General features: G+C 30.3%; 3 protein-coding genes and 1 long non-coding RNA gene across 5 annotated transcripts; all 4 read right to left on the reverse strand.

The window, feature by feature from the left end:
* Positions 1-2,020: 2,020 nt before the first annotated feature.
* On the reverse strand, positions 2,021-6,123 carry TSC10A (NAD(P)-binding Rossmann-fold superfamily protein). Its single transcript, XM_068640317.1, has 4 exons — positions 5,534-6,123; positions 4,806-4,953; positions 3,710-4,000; positions 2,021-2,211 (listed from the first exon to the last, which is right to left on the reverse strand). The coding sequence occupies exons 1-4, from the start codon at positions 6,056-6,058 to the stop codon at positions 2,192-2,194; spliced, it is 984 nt and encodes a 327-aa protein (XP_068496418.1). The 5' UTR covers positions 6,059-6,123; the 3' UTR covers positions 2,021-2,191.
* A 518-nt stretch (positions 6,124-6,641) lies between these two features.
* Positions 6,642-10,084, reverse strand: LOC137832255 (protein trichome birefringence-like 11). 2 transcript variants are annotated; one of them, XM_068640315.2, is made up of 4 exons: positions 8,930-10,084; positions 7,511-7,900; positions 7,242-7,400; positions 6,642-7,101 (listed from the first exon to the last, which is right to left on the reverse strand). In XM_068640315.2, exons 1-4 carry the CDS (start codon positions 9,664-9,666, stop codon positions 6,753-6,755), a joined length of 1,635 nt encoding a protein of 544 aa, XP_068496416.1. In that variant the 5' UTR covers positions 9,667-10,084; the 3' UTR covers positions 6,642-6,752. The 2 variants fall into 2 exon arrangements, with proteins under 2 accessions (XP_068496416.1, XP_090160157.1); XM_090304031.1 differs by having other exon boundaries at positions 7,511-7,929; positions 8,930-10,018.
* Positions 10,085-12,919: 2,835 nt separating this feature from the next.
* Positions 12,920-14,890, reverse strand: LOC137832257 (uncharacterized). The gene is made up of 2 exons (XR_011084527.2): positions 14,417-14,890; positions 12,920-13,367 (listed from the first exon to the last, which is right to left on the reverse strand). It is a non-coding gene; the product is annotated as an uncharacterized LOC137832257 (long non-coding RNA).
* Positions 14,891-15,522: 632 nt separating this feature from the next.
* On the reverse strand, positions 15,523-19,644 carry LOC137833556 (nuclear transcription factor Y subunit C-3). Its single transcript, XM_068641897.2, has 3 exons — positions 19,584-19,644; positions 18,475-18,512; positions 15,523-16,409 (listed from the first exon to the last, which is right to left on the reverse strand). The coding sequence occupies exon 3, from the start codon at positions 16,391-16,393 to the stop codon at positions 15,689-15,691; it is 705 nt and encodes a 234-aa protein (XP_068497998.1). The 5' UTR covers positions 16,394-16,409; positions 18,475-18,512; positions 19,584-19,644; the 3' UTR covers positions 15,523-15,688.
* Positions 19,645-22,531: the final 2,887 nt, after the last annotated feature.

The following is a 22,531-nucleotide window of genomic DNA, read 5'->3' on the forward strand; positions in this document are numbered from 1 at the left end:
GTATAAATTAGTTATGATTAATATTATTTATGAATATGAATTATGTTTTTATAATTTTTCATATTATATTAATATTTTTAATATTATGTATATAATTATTATGATAATAGTTGGTAGGTAATAGAGATCAGTGGGTGATATTTCGTAGGTAGTAGAGATTCGTGAGTAATAGTTGATAGATAATAGAGATCCATAAGTAAAAGTTGGTAGGTAATAAGATCCGTAGATAATAGTTGGTAGATAATGCTGAATTTACCTACAGATTCAGAATCTATAGATAATGTCCGTAGGTAATGTTGTTCGTAGGTAATATCCGTAGGTAATGCTATATTTACCTACGGACTCAGATCCGTGGATAAAAATTCGTAAATGATACTGATTTTTTTTTTACTCACATAAAATCTTAAGTTTAACTCTTATATATATATATATATGTTACTTATCATTTCAAGCCCCAAAATCTATAATTTGTTTAATTGTGAACAGTTTATATCAATATAAATCTTAAAAACACAATTTTAATCATTCATTAATTTAAATCTCAAAATTCATCAAATCACAAATCAAAGTAAAATGGGACCAATCAAAGAAGTAAAAAAATTATTAATTTATCAAGAGTTTTACTCTCAAACAACAAACACGACATAAGATCCCAAAGGTCCTAAAATAATACAATTTTACAATGATTAAATAATAATACAATAATGGAAAAAAATCTACATATAATAATAAATAACAAAGGAAGATCTATCTCCAATTTATATACTAATAAATTATTTGTCAAAAAGCAAATCCAACTCACTCATATTTTTTTTATTCTCTGACAATCCAACTTTAATTTACTTTAATAAAATATTTTTATTTTATTCTATAAACTTAATCAAATAATTTAACTAAACTTAATTAACAACTATATAGAATAATATGATAATTATAAGAGAACATTGAATAGAGGAATTTCAAACAATAATGATTGTATTTAAAAAAATAGATACGGCTGACAAGAAATATTGATTGATTAATGACACTAAACTTATTTATTGAATGCATTTACATATATAGACAGAACAATTTGTTTATAATTATAAATGAACTTGTTAAAGAGGTTTGATTAAATTAAATATTTAAATTTCTAATCACCCTAAATTTTAATAATATATTTGTTTCAAGAAATGAGATTAAAAATAAACTTAATAATTTTTTTTATCCCTTGTAAATTTACGTTTATATATGATTCTTAATATTTTTTTTTTCAACTTCGATAATTTTTTTAATTCTTATTATTTTAATGAAATGATATCCATAAAATATATCTGTTAAGTAACATGTTAGCAATTAAGAAAGACTGACAAATGTATTTTTTCTTTTGCTTATAGACTCGATAATTCTTTACTGACCCTTAACAAAAATAATTTATTTTGATCTCTCAAAATATTTATTTTTATTTAGTTATTATCCTTTCCCAAGATTCTTTAAGTGATGAGTTAATCATATGATCATGTTATCGATTTAGTCAGATAACCTTTGCACTATTTTAAAAATAATTTATTTTAAAGAATTAATGAATGTAGTAAAAACAATGTTATTTTCTTTAAACAAAATGCCTTCATCCTTTATTTCTTTTAATTCCCTTTTTATATGAAACCCATAGCGAAAGAAGATCAAAATATATAAGAACTTTATTTTCCTGGATTCTTCAGCTTAGTTTTCTTCACAAATAAAAAATGCAGAAAAAAAATTACAAACCCTAATTGGAAGAACCAGACAATATCTACGTCATATTCATGAATTATTTGTTTTAAAAAAATAATTTAAAAAATATACGTATTGCTTATACTAATATGATCACTTAACGAATAAGTTATTACTTAAGAAATAAAAATAAAAGTCAACAAAATTTAAAACAAAAGTAAAATTGTATGGGGGACAAAATATTATTGACAACCAAAATTTATATATATATGTATATATATATATATATATATATATATATATATATATATTAATCCTATCCAGTCCATAGCGTGTTACTTAACCTTAACATTAGAAATCAGAAGAAAAATAAAATCCTTAAACAACTCAATGTTTATCGAGATCTAATTTGTTAAAGTTCATTTGAATTTCAGAGTTGAAGAAAGCTGCATCCCAATATCTTGCACATAACTCCTAAAACGGGGCATAGAACTCTGTTTCAGCTACTCCGGGTTGAACCTGTTAGAATGATTATAATCAATTTCACAAGTTTTAGTTTGGGAATTCATTTGAATTAACATTAACCTTATAACAGGGTACAGACGATACCTTAAGAGGCTCCACAGACAAAAGTAACATCCTAAACTTTTACAATGTTCTAATTGCTTTCGAATTCAAACATTATATCATTTGCTGTCCACTACGTGTTTAATAAGACTCTATGAACCATAGTCACTATATGAAATCAAACGACAGATACTAAATAAATAAATAAGGATATAAATAATAATAATAATAATTTTATTTCAATCCGTTATAGAACCATTCTCAAATTTTAACCAAAGCAAAAAATCATAAAACTACTCTTGTAAATTAGTTTTAGAAACACTGCCCAAGTATAACACTATGACTTCTAAAGGCCAGGAACATAACTGGAGATGTTTCATGCAAGTTAGTAAACAAATGGCTAATGAATGACTAATATCCCAGGCAAACGCTAAGTAACCACATTGAAGCTTATACTTTAATTATTTTGTTGGTCCTAGTTTAACCCAATTTTGAATTAGATCCTTTTAGGGATGACAAATTGAGTTTTTCGAGTGGGCATATCAGGGAGAGTTGGCACCTAATCAAAGAGTTGAGTCATAAGTCAACCCATATATAAGAGATCTTGAGCCTACCTTCAATCCAAAATGTTAAGGCATTAACTTTATGAGTTTTTCTCCTTATATATATTGTCTTAGAGGCTAACTAATCGAATCCAATCCATGACACCACAAGTACACATACAAGTGTCGATGCGGGTATGAGTATACCCACTACCCGACAAAGATGGAGATGAGACAAATTTCACACCTCTTGCAGATGGGACAAATATAGTCAAACTTGTACATTTCCCCATTCTCCATCCCTAAATCTTGTTGGTTACATTTTCTAAATGGGTCCTGGAATTGCAAAACGTATCTAATTTGGTCCCACGCCAATACCTTTACCAACCGATTGGCATCGGTTAGTTAGTGCTATGGTAGCATATGGTGAGTTGATGTGAAGGTAATTTTGCTTGCATGTATCTTAAGGTGACCAACTCAACCCATCTCATGCCCCACCATCGCAATGTGATTTGCTTTTCACTTTCACGAGAGAGAAATGGATTATTTTGGTCACCTCTCGGTCCAAAGGGGCAAAATTGATTCTCACAATCTCAAACCATTTGCCATGCCGACACAAATTAACGGAGATGCTACACATCTGGCCAAAGTTGGGAGCCAATCAGATCTAAGGGTCCAAAGTTGGGAGCCAATCAGATCTAAGGGTCCAAAATTGGGAGCCAATCGGATCTAAGGGTCAAATGTGAAATTTTCTAACTCTAGAAACAAATTTGAAAAGCGGTAAAGTATAGAAGGCAAGACAATAGATAGAATAAGTAAAGCATTACTAATCTTTTGATGATTGGACAGATAGGAAATAAATTAAAAAAAAGAGATAATTTTCCAATATCATTTTGTGCAGCACTTACCCTTCCTTTGGCTGTGATATTTCTCTATACTTCCATACCAACTCCAATGCATACCTAGTGCAACAATCCGTAGGATTCCAGCAGCAACCACCTCAACAAAGGCCATTAAGAAAGACCTCTGAGGGGATAAACCTGCAGTTGCTAGGGATAGCGCAATTCCCTCCAAATTGCAAGAAACAATAAAGCTGCCACTTTTTATACCATCCAAAGCTTTCTGAGCAACTTCTTCAGCTTTCATAGAACCAGATGAGGATGCAATGATTTTGGTGATCTCCGGTTTTCTCCTGTTTTCTGCAAAAGTAACCTTTCAGATTGTACTTTCACTTTGATTACAGGGTACATAGACTTCACAAGAGATGCTATAAACAGAAATTTAATATGCTGAAAGCACCAATTTTATTTTTATACCCATGAACTCTAAATGGTCATTTAGTAATCATGGATTCAAACTTGTTATCTTAAGCATTATTCATTCTCTAATATCTATAAGTTTGTAATAGGATTGATACAATAGCATCCCCCGTGACATCAGTCAAATGTATGAATTTAGATCACATACAGAAATGAGAGATATTCTGATAATAAGGGAGCGGGAGTTATTAAATCGGCAATTGATACAGAATTCTGTGTAACAAACTTAAGGCCCAATTTATTCTGTTTTCATTGTTCAGTTTTAAAAACTATTTTCTAAAACAATTTCACACTACTCAACAATCAACTTCGCATCCAAAGTCTGTTATGTTACGAAATTTGTTTTCAAAACAGTGTTTTAAAAACTAATACAAGATTTTTTGTCATCTTTTCTTTTCATTTTGTTCCACATCTTCCTCAATTTCACAGTATGCTCCGTGCCTTGCAACCCCCGCCACCAGTTATTTGAGCATCTTGTCTAGTTACATTTAGAAAACGAAAAACATTTTTCGGAAATGGAAATCAAACACACCCTAAGTAATTTCAAGGAGTTGCAGGAAGTACTTGACTTCCATGTCGAGCTTTACACAAACTAACAGGTTATTAACAATTAAAAATGATGTAGAAACTAGCAAAAAGTAACAGGTGTGAAGAAATAAACTCAAGCATCCAATTCAATACCTACCTTCTGCTAATCCTGGAGTATCTGTATCCGGAGGAAAAATCAGAGAAACATGAATATTATCAGCTATAACCTCTTGTTGCAATGCTTCTGCTAAACCACGGAGGCCAAATTTACTCGCTGAGTAAGCTACGTAACCATAAATGCCCACCTAAACATAAACACAAATTCCACACAAAATAAATAAAAACAATATACTTTAATTACATGTTTAGTCTTTATACCTGTTAAAAGTTTATGTTTTAGGCTATGTTTGGTTTTCAGTTGGGAATGTTTCAAACTGAGTTTAGAAAGTAAAAGTTTTGTGACATGTTTGGTTGTTCTGATAAGCACATCTTCACATTAAAATTTTGTCTGCGACCTTAGTGTTAAGAACTAAGACCTGAATTGCTTTTGCAAACTTTAATCCAAACATGCACTAGTCCCTGCACCTAGAAACTACTCATTTCAGTATTTGTACATACACTGATATACTCGTTTTAGTTCCTACAAATTTTTTTTTTATTAGTTTAATCCGGACAACTTTTAGAGTCAGCAAAGCCTAAATCGAATTAAAAGGTGTATACACTAGTACTATAATTACTAGCTCCTAGTTATACAACCTAAAACCTATAAAATGCAAATATTTACAGCCAAATTAGTAATTCACATGTATAAACCCAGCAATAGTAATTCACATAATAGATTATGTGATCATAAATAACAGAGGGCGCAAAGAGCTGCAGGTGTACCTGACCAGCCTGTGAGGAAACAAGGGCAATGGAAGCGGGCAGCGGGTCCTTCCGGTTCTTCATTGCGGGCAGCGCGGCCTTGATGAGGTTCAAAGTTCCCATGAGATTGACGTCCATGGTGAACTTCACCTCACTCAATTCCATCTTCTCCAGCTCCAGCGCTACGAACACGCCGTGGTTCAGCAGCAGCACGTCGATTGGCCCGGCCTCGTCCACCGCGCGCTTCACTGCCTCGAAGTCTCGCACGTCCGCCGCGAACACCGCCACCTCGATCCCTGTCGCCAGCCGGATCGCATTCCGCGCCTCCTCCAGCTTCCCCAGCGACCGCGCCAAGATCGACACGCGCGCGCCCTCCGCCGCCGCGCGGTGTGCCAGCGCCAGCCCGATGCCGCTCGATCCGCCCGTGATAAACACGTGCCGATTCTTGATAGGGATCTTCACCGGTCGCGGTTTAACCAGGAAGTAGAGCACGGCCAGAAGAAGGAGAGGAAGAAGAAAGAAAAGAAAAAAGAATGCGTCCGCCATTGATAATGCGCCTTCGAAACTGTACCCACTGGGAGCAAAAGTCTATGCTAAACGAATCGTGCTTTTAAAATGGATACCACTTTATTATTCAAATAGAAAAGTTTTATTTTATTGATATATTAAATAATATTATAAAATAAATTCTGTAAATTTAAATGTATTTCATTATGTCTTGCGTATATTACTAGACATTATTTAATTAATGTTTTTTTTAAATTTTTTACATCATTTCCAAGCTCCTCCACAAAGACTATAGAATTGTAAATCTTATCCTTAAATTGAATGACATAAATTCAGCAAATGATCTAATATTAACCAACTATTAATAACATTCTTATTTTTTTTCAAGTTTTGAAGCATCATTTACAAACTTCTACAAATAGATTATAATCCTATAAATGATATTTGTTAAATCTAGAAAAATTATTACAGGAAACAATTAAGTTCAAAAAAAAAAAAAACTTTGCTGACTATTGGATTCTACCTGCAGTAGTAGGTTGTCCTCCTGTACTTGTTAGGTAGTTAGCATTGGTCACTGCTGAAACAAAAGGATAAAATCATATAATATTGTTCTTTGTGATACTTGCAGGAAATAATTGGTATATTCATTTTCCTTTGGAATGCAAAACATTCCATGAATCTATGCACAACAGATAAAATGGTCTATGTAACATATGGTTGAGGTGGAGTATTTCTAGTTTTGTCTATGAGAAGTTTCATGTTTAAGGAACAATGCGTAAAGTAGCTCATTCCAAGTATCTGGTACTCCAGGGAGACACCAGTGGCTGCAATCTTGGCGATGGAGAGGTGTGGGGCCTGCATTAGGGCCCAGATAATATATGGATGAATGCCCATCTTTTCTCAGAGCTGTCATCTGAGTTACATTCAATATCTTGAACTTCAAAACTTCACTGGTGTTTGTATGTGCTAATAGCACAGAATTGGCTATTTTGAATTGTGACCAGTTATCATTAGGCACCAATGAGGACCCAAGCCCTGGCAGTGTTTCCAAATGACAACTTCCACCTTTTCTCCAATCACCTCTGCATGATACATATTAGAGAAATTTAGTTTCTAAGAACTTAAGCATATTCAGAGAAAAAAACTCAACTTTAAACCAACGAAAGAGGCTTAGAAGATGTGCAAATCTTGATATATTAGAAGAGATACTATTACAACATACCTGAAATGCACAGGGGCATAAGTACGAATGAAAATTTGAGTCTTTCTAGCATTTACAGAATTTTGTATCCAGTTCAATACTGTTTCAATGGACCTCTTATATGCTTCTTCTACCTTCATTTCCAACTTCACTTCCATACCTTCTTGGAAATAACAGCCCCTGGACAAATACAGAAAAAACAAACCAGTAATTTCTTCAGGTGAAAATTACAGATTAAATGTCATAGGTTGTCATATTGAAATGATAAAAGTGAGGTTGGAATGAGTTACCCTTTTATGGTTTTCTCATAACTCCACCAGTGCCCTGTGTTAAGAACCAAGACATCTGCATCTCTCCATTTCAAAGAGTACCCATCCATCTGATCCAACTTCAGTACTGTCCTAATCTTTCCAGCAGTTCTTGGAGGAGGTCGGCTTTGCAGTACAAGAAATGGAGTTCTGTAGTATTCCACTGTACAGTTATAATCCTTGAATCTGAACGCCAAGAACCCCTTGTGCTTTGTAATTGGGCTACCATTCACTTCATATATTGAATCCTTGTTAGGTACTGCAGCAGAGAGCATGCATAATAGTGATTCCCATTGGTTTCTCCCAATTGAGTCCCCAGCAAACACCAAGCGCTTGTTTCGCAGTTTTTCTAACATCATTGTTGCATTCAATCTGTGTTTATGAATGAGAAGTCCAATGTTCTAAGGTTCCATCAAATCAAATCAATCAGAGAAAGGCCACTAATGCAACTCATATAGGAAGAATCGAAGGGTTGTTGTTTATAATATTTAGTTGTCCAAAATAATTTTAATTACTTAATACTGGCAGTAACAAAACAATCTACATGTGCATCTTTTCATATATAAGGAAATCTATCCAATTCATCTATTATAAAAATATAAAAGAGTACTATTAAATTAAATTTATATCCACCGATGGTTTATAGTTCATCAATTATTTCATAGCATTCAATAAATTCTTTTATGAATGCAGAATAAGTCAAAACTAATCTCATTAACTTTTTTATAATAAATTTTTTCTTTTAATTTTTTTACTAAAGTTTATCTTTCAAAACCTTTTAAAAATATAATTTAAAAAGTCTACTTTTACTTTTTCTTAGATGGATTCTATCAGTCTATAAAAAAGTTAACGAATAAAAATTATTCAAGTCAAGACAATATAAAATGTGAATTTGTTTTTTTTTACCACCAAGTCAATCTATGCAAGTGTATAATACAACGAAAAATTCTTGCTTGTTGGTCACTCTGAAAAGATGAGGATAGGGATAGCGTAATACTGAGTCAGAATAGAGTGACTCTGGATTAGTCGTGCACCACTAGGTAACACTCACCTGGCCAAAATTGGAATAGTCACACACTATGCAGTCTATTTTTATTGGATAAAGTTGATTTACACCCTAATAATAAAAAAACATCCACTTCACAATATTAATTTATTAGAATATTTATGAGATTGTAAAGTATCACTGCCTATTTTTATTTTTGAAAAAAAGTTTTTCTAATACTGAAAACTGTGCGTTGACTGACACATGGAGCTAACATTTATCAGCAGCAAAAGGGTGCTCAAAACGATGAATGACCGAGGATCTGTTGTAGTTCATTATTGGTGTTTTTTTTAATGGTTTTTTAAGGCGAAAATGGGAAATATAAGGAGAAAAAAGAAGAACATAAGTGTGTGTACCTGGGCAAGTTGCAGGCTTTGGGTTGCCACCTCCACTTTGTGTAAAACAAATCAGGTCTTCCGTTCTCCGAACACCGAAATCCCGGATCAACGAAGCTACAATCTTTTGACTCATACAAAGGGTAACTTTCATCCCAAACCCATTTACCCTCAAACAAATCACACCCACCACCCTTTTCTCCAAGAAACTCAACTCTATGCACACGTTCCTCTACTGAACCTCTTTTCTGGTGCGACCAAGTAACCCTCTCAGATTGACCCGAGAACCCGAACCTTCCACCGAGTTCCTTATAATCCAAGAAGAAGAAGCTGCATATAACAAAGGCAGATACTAGAGAAAACCCAGCAACGCTAACCGACGGTTCAAACAACCTTAAACGTTTCACCCTCCTTAAAGTTTCCAACACCGGCATGGCTTCCACGTATTGCTGTGGGGTCCTCTTAGAAGACCTCAAATTGAGTATAGACAGAGGAAATCCAAATTCCGAAATTCTAGAATTTGGATGGCTGGTGTTCCTGTAATAACGGTTGAACTTGTGAAGAGTGATGAGAAAAGACAGAGAAACATGACAACTTCGTAAACTCAGAAGGATGGCATGCAAAGAATGTTCATTGGCCCCTTCTCTAAAACTTGCTTGATAGGTCCGTTTCAGAAATATGGCGAATGAATGCAAAGCCAAAAGAGAAAAAGAATATATATTTGGTTGATCAAAAAGCAAGATAGCTACTGCATTCATTCATGGCTTCATATTTATTCTCGCTGTTTCATTTGGCTGTGGTTGATTAAAAACTCTCCGATCACAGTTTGACTAAAAAGTTTATCATTTATTTATGGGTAGTTTTGAAGATTATTTGTTATAATAATAGTAATAAAATTTTGCTGACTATTATTCTAAGGATTGTGCGTTTCCATTATTTCTTTTGAGGATGATTTGTTTGATGTTATTTAAATTGAAAAATGAGTTTTATTATTGAATTGGGAAGAAGATGGAGGAAATGAGCAACGGTTAGAGAGACGTGCACCGCGTTATTTGAAGAGAGTTGGGGAAATTTGACTCTGGATTGGAACGTGGTTTCTTGCGCGGACGTGGGGAGAGTGGGCAAGTCAGTGGCTTCATTTTATCTATGATCCGAACACCGCCACGCCGGCTTATGTTACGGATGCAAATTAATGTTGTTAATACAAAATATTAATAATTTTATTTTGTAACGATTTTAATCAGTCGATTATTCAGTTTTAATAAATATATGATATAAAATACGGCTTATTAATTACTTTAAATCAATTAAACATATGCAATGAATAATTTATACTTAATGATAAGATGAGTTACTTAGTACTTCCTCCAATGCATTTTGTGTAGTTTAAGTAAAATAATTATAATTTTAATAATCTTAATTCTTTCATTGTTAACCATGAATCAATTAAAAAGACGGAGAAATGTTTTACAAGCTATAAACTAATTGGGAGAACAACCTTAGGTTATAATGTATTATAAAAAGTATGTACTCTAAAGACAATAATTTTCTGTAAAAAGGGACAACAATTACAAATGAATAAATAAGACTGTAAGGCTAATTTAGTAAAGTTTTTATGAGAACGTAACCATTTTCTGTTTGAACGGACAACAATTATGAAAAAAATAAAATAAATAAGAGTATAAGGACAGTTTAGTACAAATTCTCTACGTAAAGTTATTGCAATTTTTTGTCTGATTGATTTCCTTTAATTGTTTGTTTAAACTGCTTAACTTTTTACTTCGATTATTTATAAACTATTCATATTTTTTAAAATTTTTTCCTGTAATAAATAGTAAAATCTATAATAAGATTAATTTAAGAATGTTTTATTGTAATCAATTAAATAATTTTTAACTTAAAATTAACCTATTAAATTATCTGAACTAATTTATTATTTGGTTGATTTTGTTTTCTAAAAATTATTTACAAAACTAATATATATATATATATATATATATATATATATATATATTATACATCATCTTTAATTAGACAATTTAACCTTCTAATAAATAAAAAGTAACTTTTTATTTAATAAAATAAATAATTAAATAATATATTTCTACCTTAATAATGATTAAACAACTTCTCTATTATATATATATATATATATATATATATATATATATATATATATATATATATATATATATATATATATATATAACATGACGAGCTATAAATAGACCGATATACAAGTAATGACAGTTTGGACACATGTGATAACTGTAAGAAGAAGTAATGATCTGTGCATCACCAACCAAACTAGTTGATTCGAAGAGATAATTTTCAACACTTTCAGTTATAATTACGCCTTGCTCATACTTTCTTCATTCTTTTCTTTACATCTTCAGCACTCTGTTTTCCAGTGAGCTTCTTTCTTGCAGTATCTGCATTTCTCCCTATAATGTTTAAGAATTGATGTGGATTTGCCTATGTTTGAACTACTTGAGCAAACCCCCCAGATCTCCCTGTAGCAAACAAGTTTGTTAATTGGGTAATCACGATCATCATCATTATCACGCTCACACTCATAGAGAAGTTTTCGTGAAAATGCTTATACGAGAGTCGGTGATCAAAGCAGCACCAGTATTGTTGCTCATAGACAATGTCTCTTCCATATTTTTCAAATCCATAATAAGTGAAATGACTTCAACAATATCTGATCTGATAACGTTCCTTCGTTCATAAAAAAGTGTATACAAACATTGTAACAGACCGAGACGATTTGTCCTCCTATTCATATACAAGAAGTCCAAGTGGTTCCTATAGAAATTCAAGTTGTTTGTACTGTTTTGATTAAAAGTAGTAACTTTAAATAAGTAAATTCAAATTCAAGTGTCTCTTTCCATCTGAGACATGTTATATTTATAGGGATTTTTCCTTCTTAGTGTTTGTTGGATAACTTTAAGCACTGGAAAACTGATTCGGGAGATAGGAGATGAAGGATACCAGAAAAACAAATTCCAGAATTCAAGGATTTGGTTGTTACTCAAGTTCCAAAAATTTCAATAACAGAATCATCATTCTCGCTAATCTCACTAAGCCCGACAGAAATGACCTATACTCATCACCTAATGAACAATCCATGACCAATAAACATATGGCCTAAAGGGTGATGTGTCATTACCTAACGCTAAGACCTTAGATTTCTTAACACCACCATAAGGTGTCATGTACTTGGTCAGCCATGGCGGACCCTCCAAGTCCGGGACGTCACAAGTACATCATCAATTGTACATTTTTTCACTGCAGAAAGAGTTTCATGATCTCATTCCTCTCATTATCCTTCACAAGGAAGGCTTTTTTTCCTCTTTGCCTTAAGATAGATGTTATCTTCAAATTCAGTTAGGTTAATGCATCCATCATGTGAAACTTCCACATTCCAAAGTTTATATATCCATTTAAATGTTGAATATATAAAATTTTGTAGTCTACATTTGTTTTATGCAAGTTTGTCCACAAAGCTTTAAACGCTAGTCCAAAGCCACTTCTAACACTCCATATCCATAACATTTTCCATAGTCAACAAGTTCATAACACCACTATCATTCCCATAAATGTTTTTGCTTCATCATATCATTAATTCCAAGGGTTTGATAGAAAAAGGTTGGCAGATATGTTCTATTATGTGTCAGAAATGGATAAGTTAGGGTCGTGAAATCAGGGTGGAGGATTTCACAAATTGGTCCAATTTTGTGAATCAATCCGTTTAGGAATTTAAGTGATTTAAACAGTAGATGGGCAATCTAATTTTTCATGCCAGTAACTTTGCTTCACTAATGCAAACGTTAACTAAGGAGCTAACATATATATTCAAGGATCAAAGATAAACAATATGCCATTTTCAGTGCTAAATTGTGTACTAACTCCAATTATATGTCAATAGTCTCAAAATGGATTGACTAAAGGACACAAAAATATGCAGTTTGAAAAAAAGGCCTAAATAATGCCTTAGTTATTTCCAAATATTATTAGAAACTAATTTGCATTGAAAATATTTCAAATCAATTTCTAGAAATCATGGAGGAAAAATTCACACTATTGTTGAAGCACAAGATGTTGAAATCAATCATCCAACCAGTACAAAACCATAGATATGTTGGGTCATCACTCATCATTGTGAAAGGGAATTGTGAATTAACCCAACAAAACCATCCAAATTAGTAAACATTCCAGGCAAAAAGCCGAACTGCTATAACAATAATAGATTACTACTTTTCCTGTTCTTAACATTAAAAATACTGCAATGCAACAATATCAAGCACTCCTTGATTGTAGGCTTCTCTGATATCCCCTCCATCCTCATTTACTCAAATAGGCTAGATTCCTAGGCACACACTGGATTCAATATCCAATCTGATATTGAATAGCAAAAACCAAACTTCCTTTCCTTTAACCATTTCCACGCTTGTAACTGTGCATCATAATTCACACTAATGTTGATTACTAATTTACTCAAAATTAACATTATTAGAGTTTAGTAATTAATCTACCACAAAGGTATGCACAAATGGGGCTCCGATGCAATAAATTTTCAAGGATTCTCAAATTGACACAAAAATTATCATAAGAATATGCAGTGTTTTAAATTACTATCATGCTCAGAGGTAAAGTCCTATTATGTTTAAGAATAAATAAAATAAAAATAGCCCAATTGTCTCTCGCTCTTTCTAAGCTTAAACTACAAGGTGTCATCAAATTTAACCAAAGGATGAAGGGAAGGAAAAGTATATTCATTTATGTAGAGAAAGAGATACTGATCTTATACTGATGGAGATGCAGTTATAGATGGTTGATACCATTTATCAGTTTCTTCCATTAACTCTTTATTTGGCTTCTGTGCGTTCAAAGTATGCCACCCACAATCCACACAGAGGATCGCCAATGCACAATTCTATCATCTATCAAACAACTAAAAACGTAGATCCCACATTAATCTTACAGCACTTATCATATATTGTCATTCTTCCTTTGATATCTTAACTTGTGCAGCACTTTTCTTGGATTAACATGTGCTGAATTTCCTGAGGACAAAACATAAAATACTGGAGCAAACAATGCAGCCTGAAATTAACTGTAACCTGCAGCATACTCAGTTTGTGTTTTTGGGGTTTGATTACCCTCAATGATGTTTGGTCTATACTTTATGTTCATGAAGAATGAATAGACAAATATTCTCTAGGAATCTGAAATAGAACACACAGGCGAATAGCTAGTGCACGCATAGTCCCTAACTCCCTATCAAATAACATCTTCTACAAGCCAAATTCAATTTAACCTCATTATCACAGATAAATAATAGGAAAAAGAGAAAATAAAAACATTATTGTTGGAGTAATGAGAACAAATATCATTGCCAGTTCCAAACACATCACAATCCAAGATGATAATATCACATCACTAAACAAGGCTCAAGCAAGATAAATGATGTTATGTGAATAAAATAACTAGTTAATTAGTTACCATCACACAACAGGGACAACAGAATTTCCTTCATTTTCTCCTAATCCAAACAGAGTGTGGTTATGAGGGGCGTTCTGGAAAATCTGAAGACGATGCTTCCTGAGAAGGATCAGATTGGTAGAGCGCGTTCTGATTCTGAGCTTTCTCGAGATAAGGCTTGAAACCAATTTGTATGCTCAAGTAGCCGAATGCAAGCGTTCCCAGCACCACTATCCCTGACCTAATCGCGTTCATCTTCATGTCTGATCCTGGTTTCGGACCCATGTTTCTTCGAGTTTAGTCAAGACACAGCACAACACTCGTTCGATGAAAGGAAATGGATAGCTGTAGCGAAAACGGTGCAAACGACACGTCGTTTTAGAAAAGAAAAATATGTAAATGAGAGGAACTTTCACACTGTTCTTCAATTCTCGGCTAAACTGTCCACGCGAGCTGAATACGAGACAGTGGATTTGAACTTTGAAGCCTCTTGGGCTTTTCTGTCTTGTACAAAGATATGAATAAAATAATCTTTTTATCAGCTATTACATTCATTTACTTTCTGTTTATCCCTTTCAATTTAATTAGAATAATAAAATATATTAACAAAGTTTTATTTTTTTTAGCCGAATTTCTCTTGATATTTTTTAATTAATTAATTTAATTTCACATTTTATTAATAAAATATTTTTTAAGTTGTTCTCGTAGTTTTAATATTGTCCGTTTTTATCAATTTTATTCTATATAAATAAGGGGTGATATTGCATTTGAACAGTTGAAAAGAGACTAACATGTGTAACATAATTTAATAATAAATCTAGTTTATCTCAGGAGTCTGTGAACGTATAAACAAAACATTATCTAAGAAAACCATTTATAATTTTTTAATCTCAAACTTACTTCAAATATAACAATTATAAGAGAAAGTTTATCTACTAATTTATTATTTACTATATACCAACCCCACAAACAATTATCCCCACAACAAAATGAAACATAGACCAGCACATGGTACCATATACTGCTTCAGTTCCCTGCAACACTCACGGTAAGTTTCGCATGCATGTCTCCACATTTATATTCATAGACACAACCCCGAAATTAACAGTAAATAAATAAAAGCAACATTGAACTATCTCATAACAGTTTCAAACATTTATATCAGTTCATATCATAACAATAAACTCAGTTTAAGAAACCTTAAGAAAGGAAAATGAAAAACAAAGGTCTGCTGACCATATTGGCCATACACTGTATCCATAATTATAAAGTTTTTCGGTAACTTTTATTTGCTCAGTCATCTGACTCAGGAGCATGGTTGTTTTCTTGTTCGGGGTTGGGCGACATTGGAGTTGGAGAAGGAAGGGTTTGCAGCTCAGGATAATTTTGATCAAGAATGGGCATTCCCATGAGCATTGTTGGATCACCAGATTGTGGGTCTGCAGCATGTTGATGAGGTGGTATAGGATAGGTTGGAGCAATGGCTGTTCCTGGTATGCCTGCAAACACTGGATGAGGCCTTGTGTCTTCCCTGGGGACAATATCAACAAGAAAATCATACATATCAGACTTTGACATTGCAGATGCAATGTCACTCTTACTAAGTATCTTCCTCTTGTTCTCCTCAGCATTATCCCATGCCCTCTTTGTGAGCTCCATAATGAACATTTCACAAGCCTTGGCAAACACCACAGGAGCCTCAGCTGACACCATTTTCACATCCCCATCAGCCTTCATTATCCTCTTAATCCTAGCCAAAGGCAAGCAGTGATTCTTGAAATCAGAGATCTCCTTAACTTCCTCCCGTTTTTCTGCCCAGAACTTCTCCAGTTTCTGCTCCAATGATTCTCGTGGCAGCGGCTGTGGCTGAGATGAAGGGACAGAAGGACCAATAGTCAGAGCCAGAGGACTGGGAGGAGGAGCCGTCATGGGGTCAGATTCAATTTTGCTCTTGCCGCGTCCTTCTTTTTCTGCTTCACCACCCTTCTTTTGATCCATCTTCTTCTGTTACGGCCTTCAAAATATTCTTTCACCATTCATCAAAATTGAACATAGTATATGCAACAAAAAACCAGTTATGTGTCTCAGATAAAAAGTTCTAAAGATAAAAATTCACATTAGTCCAAGTCTAAATGATTCAGAGTTATAACATACGTAGATCGGTAAATGAAGATGGCTTCTTCACAAGTTTTAAGCGGGAAAATTAATAGAAATTAAATAAACACTGTATACATATTGTAACAAAATTAAAATTTCTAGAATAATACAATTTCTTACCCTATTTTCATTTTCTACTTTAGACATGACTAGATTCTACAAACCCATTCCATGAAATTAAACTTGAGTCGTCGTTCTAAATTGTGGTAGTTAAAATTGAAATTTAGTTTAAAATAAAAAATTGAAATCTGAATCCTTATTTATTTTTATTATAAAAAAAATTAATTCATTTTATTATAAACTAAATACAAATTTTATGTTATATAAATAATTATATAAAATTAAGTTAAGTTTAAAATAAATTGTTTAAATGATATAAGAGTTTATGTTATAAGAAGGATTGTTATTGTTAGATTTGTTTTGTCTCTCCGTATCGGACTATAAATATTTAGTTTCCAATTCAAGATGTTAAGCTCTTGATATTAAAGGGTGGGTTAAAAATTCCAAATCAACTAAAAGTTAGTCAAATTAATTCAACTAAAAGTTAGTCAAATTATATTTTTATAAACTGATATTATTAATGTTTAAATTTGACCTTGTAAAATTTGTATTTTTTTATTGTTTCTAAAAAATAAAATAAAATACAACAATTTTTTGTGAATGTAATAAAGCAGCTGTGTAGTTACCTCTCTTAAACTTTTTTCTCTTTCATCTAACACAATAAATACATATGTAAATTATTTTAAAAATTTTAAAAAAATGTACTTAATGGTATAGTAAGAAAAAAAAAAATAAATGCATTTTAAAAAATACATATTTCCAAATAAGTAATTTAACATCAACAAAAATCACAACCTATAACATATTATTTGTTTTACACGTTTACCAATTATCAATTATAGAAATACATTTATTAAAATATAAAAGATAAACAACACACTACAAGAAAATGATGAAATAGAAACCAATTTTTAGAGACCAAAATAATTAGTTGCAATAGTAACTAAATTAGAGACCAATTTAAAAACTATTTAACAATAATAGAAAATAATATAAACTAATTTAGAAACCAATTTTTGTTTTAGTTTCTAAAATGGTCTCTAATTTAGTTACTATTGCAACTAATTATTTTGGTTTCTAAAAATTGGTTTTTATTTGATGATTTTCTTTACAGTGATATGTACATATGCCATGTTATTCGGTGATAAAAAAGGACATTTCCAATTTTACAACTACTAAACATGCAAAAAAAAAATGTCAAAAAGTTAATTGAAATTTGTATAGAAATTAATTTATTAATTAATAAAATTGTCTTTTAAGCATCTTTTTGTTTTTACTTACTAAAATCAATTTTAATGGTAAAGAATTCCATCACAAATAATATCCTTCACAAGTTTAAGCGTTATGAAATGTTTTAAGATTTGTTTTTTCCATCACTAGGCACATAAACATGACATTCATAACTTTTAAAAATTTCATCAAAAAATATTATATAAATTAACGTATTTAAATTTATTTTTCTCTTATAACGTGTTTCTTACACAAAAAAAAAGAGTAAAGGATCATATCTCTATCAAATTTTGAAGATTTTTGTTGATCACAAATTGTAAAGAATATCATCCATCAAAAACTGTGAAGAGTATTTTTCATCATAAATTACGATAAATCTGGGGCATTGATTTAGATGTATAATTTTAAATTTGAATGGTCCTTGTATTGTCATCATCAGAGTACCAGTCAACACTAAGAATTTAAGGAAAAAAAAGCTTTATCACATCTTCAATAATAATAATTTAAGAAAATAAAATATAATGCTATTAAAGGCTTGTATACAACATGCACAAAACTTGTAAAACAAAAAAATATTTAGAAGTCATAGATCGTGCAAATTTACAGCCTTATAAACAAGATAACTCACATACCTGAAATGTGTTCAATAATTTAGATTTGAACTTCAGATCTGAGAAAAAAATCAAAGAGAACAAGCAGAAGAAAAGTCAGTTAAAGGGATAGATGAGGAAAATAGAGCATACCTAGTTCGTTTTAATGATATAATTGATTATTAACAACAAAAATATAATAAAATGTAGTTAATTATTTTTGAAAAAAAAACTATTAGTTGAAATCTTACATTTATAGATTGGATTAAATAATATAATCATTTACTGATACGTATCCTACGAGTATTGTACGAATGTTGGTGTTCAAAACGTGTGTCCGACACAGGCACATTATTTAAGAAACGTTTCCAAACCTCATAGATAATAATACTTATTATTTAACAAAAGTCACGGTTAGCATTTATTACTAACAACAAAATAAAATAAATTGTAGTTAATTATTTTTGAAAAAAAAAAACTATTACTTCTTCGTTGGAAATCTCACATTTGTAGATTTGATTAAATAATATAATCATGTACTCATACATGTCCTACGAGTATTATACGAATGTTAGTGTCCGATATATATTCATTATTTAAGAAGCGTGTCCAAACCTCATAGATAATAATACTTATTTTTTAACAAAAGTCACGGTTAGCATTTATTACTAACAACCAAAATATAATAAATTGTAGTTAATTATTTTTAAAAATGAAATTATTACTTCTTCGTTGGAAATCTCACATTTATAAATATAATTAAATAATATAATGAGGCAAATCTCTCCTAAGCTTTATAAGGTTGAGTTGAATTTTATTAATTTTCTATGATAATATATAAAGGGTTGTTGAATTTATCGATTGATTTTTTTATCAAAAATTACGAAAAATCTTGATTTTTTGTATAGATATGTAATTTTTAGATTGAATGTTCCTCGTATAGATATCATCATAATACTAGTCAACACTATGAATTTAGGGGAAAAAATTAAGCTATATCACACCTTCAGTAATAATATTTTTTTAAAAATCAAATATAATACTATTAAAGGCTTGTATACAACATGCATGAAACTTGTAAAGTAGGAAAAAGAATTAGAAGTCATAGATCATGCTGCTCTATAGCCTTATCAACAAGATAATTCACATACCTGGAATTGGTTCAATAACTTAGATTTGAACTCTATACCTGAGAAGAAAACCAAAGAGAAGAGATGAGCAATTTAAAAGAAGAGATGATGAAACTAATAAAGCATTCCTAATCCGTTTTATTGATATAATAATACTTGTTTTCTAGCAAACGTCATTAGTATTTATTACTAATAACAAAAATATAATAAAGTGTAATTAATTATTTTCAAAAAAACTATTACTTCTTTTTGTCGGATATGTGACGTGTATCAAATAGTATACGAGTGAGATGTGACGTGTATCAAATAGTATATGAGTGAGAGTAAACATTTGTTCTATAAGTTATTTCTATAAAGTTAAATTATTGATTTTCTATACAAGAAAATCATTAAATAGAAATTAATTTTAGAGATAAAAAAAATTAGTCACTTATTGATTAAATTAGATACTATTTTAGAGACTAAACTATTATTGGTATCTAAAGTCTTTATATTATTAATAAAAATTTATAAAATGATTTCTATATCGGTATCTAAATTAGCTACTAATATTTTAGATTCTAAATTAGTCTCTAAGCACTACAACAAAATCATGAAACAGAAACTAAAAGAAATAGTTTCTAAATTAGTTTTTATTATTGTTAAATAGTTTGTAAATTGGTATCTAATTAGCTACCAAGGTTTTAACTACCAATTATTTAAACTCTAAATCTGGTAGCAAAAACCTTGGTTGCTAATTAGATACCAATTAAGAAATCATTTAACAATAATAAAAACTAATTTAGAAATCAAAATATTTTTTAGTCTCTAAAATTGTCTATAATTTAGTCACTATAACAACTAATTATTTTTTGTCTCTAAAATTGGTTTTTATTTGATGATTTACTTGTAGTGAAGGGTTTGTTTGTTTATATGGATGTACGTTCACAAACAAAGATGTGAGAGTATATCCCTTATTTGGATCTATAGTTTTGTGGATAAGAGAATAAGAGAATATAAGTCTGAACACTAAATCTCTTCTTCCTTGGAGATGAAAAGAACCAAAGGGAAAGTCAATTCAACATTATAATTTTTTCCAAATTTGTCCCTTTTTATTTTAAGGTTTCACATTTAAAATCATTAAATAGAAATTAATTTTAAAGATTAAAAAATTAGTCACTTATTGACTAAATTAGATACTATTTTAGAGACTAAAAAATTATTGATATCTAAAGTGTTTTATATATTAGTAAAAATTTATAAAATGATTTATATATTGGTATCTAAATTAACTACTAATATTTTAGATTTTAAATTAGTCTCTAAAAGTTTGTTTGTTTCTTTGAATGTACTATTTACAAACAAAGATGTGAGAGTATATCCCTTATTTGGATCTATAGTTTTGTGAAGAAAAGAATGAGAGAATATAAGTGTGAACACTAAATCTCTTCTCCCTTTGAGATGAAGAGAACCAAAGGAAAAAAAAAAAAAATCAGTTCAGTATTAAATTTTTCCCAAATTTACCCTTTTTAATTTTAAGGTTTCATGTTTTTTTTTTAACATTTTTCATTAATAAAAAAATAGACATTACAAATATTAGTTATTAAATAAATTTAAGTAACACAAATATTTTAACAAAAATAATAATAATAATTAATAATAAAAAATTAATACAAAAATATATAGTTAATCTCCATTAAGTTTCAAAGGTTATTCTAAAACCTTAGCAAAATAACTGAAGTTTTTTTAACTTTCGTTAAATACCAAAGGTTTATTTGAAAACCTCAACAAAATAATATAGGTTTTTTTAACATTTGTTAAATTTCAAAGGTTTATTTTAAAATCTCAGCAAAATTATAGAAGTTTGTTTAACCTTTGAAAGATTTAATTCTAAAATCAAAGCAAAATAATTGGAGATTTTTTTTAAGTTTTGTCAAGTCTAAAGGTTTATTGTAAAATCCCAACAAAATAAAGGAGGTTTTTTAACATTCATTAAGTTTCAAAGATTTATTGTAGAACCTAAATAAAACATTCTATATTTTTTAAATTTCAATAAATAAATATAATTAAATCTATTTATAAATAATTAATTAAAAACTATATAGTTTTAAAATATTTTATAATTAATTCACTGTGAAAGAGAGAAGTGATCAAGTTAATTTGTCCTTGCAATATTGCAATATGTTATTACAATCTTTGAAACCCTCGTAGCTAAGAACACACATGACTTTGAAGTTCACATATGACAAATAATACAATTATTTAGAATATATAAAATAATAATAAACATCAGATCCCAAGTCAGGAAAGTAAGGTGATGGAAGAAACAATATTGAAGTAAGAAAAAGATAAAGTCTTATTTATTAAGAAGAACACGTTCCCCAAACATGATTTAGCGAAAAAAACTACAATTCTGAATAAATGACTTAGTAGAGATTTTAACCCGGGATAATGTACAAATAAACTTCGATTAAAATCATTTTTTTTAGTGTGTATAAGCTAAGATTAAGTAGTAATGACAAAAGTATTATAACTTGTATTTAATTAAATTTTGAAAAACAAAAAATATTATTTCTTATTGAAAATCTCTAATAAATTAAATATATGATTAAATTATAATATATAAATAAAATATACCTGAAATTCTTTTAAAATAAATTTAGGTTTCAATTCCATATCTGAAAAAAAAATAAAGAAAGGAAGAAAAGAAGTTAAAGAAAAGCATAAGAGTTAAAGAAAGATTTAATAAAGAAAGGAAGAAGAGAAGTTAAAGAAAAGCATGAAAGTAATAATGCATAGTTTGTTTTAATGCTACAATAATATTTTTTTTGGATAAACGTCTTTGCTAACATTTATTGCTAATAAAAACGTTTTGGTTAACATTTATTGCTAATAAAAAATTATAATAAATTATATTTGATGAAATTTAAAAAATAAACTATTACTTATTGTTATCATCAATTAGATGATACAAGTTAATATATATTTAA

The sequence above is a fragment of the Phaseolus vulgaris genome, chromosome 6 (assembly GCF_051622355.1).
Source record: "Phaseolus vulgaris cultivar YP4 chromosome 6, ASM5162235v1, whole genome shotgun sequence".
Classification (NCBI taxonomy): domain Eukaryota; kingdom Viridiplantae; phylum Streptophyta; class Magnoliopsida; order Fabales; family Fabaceae; genus Phaseolus; species Phaseolus vulgaris.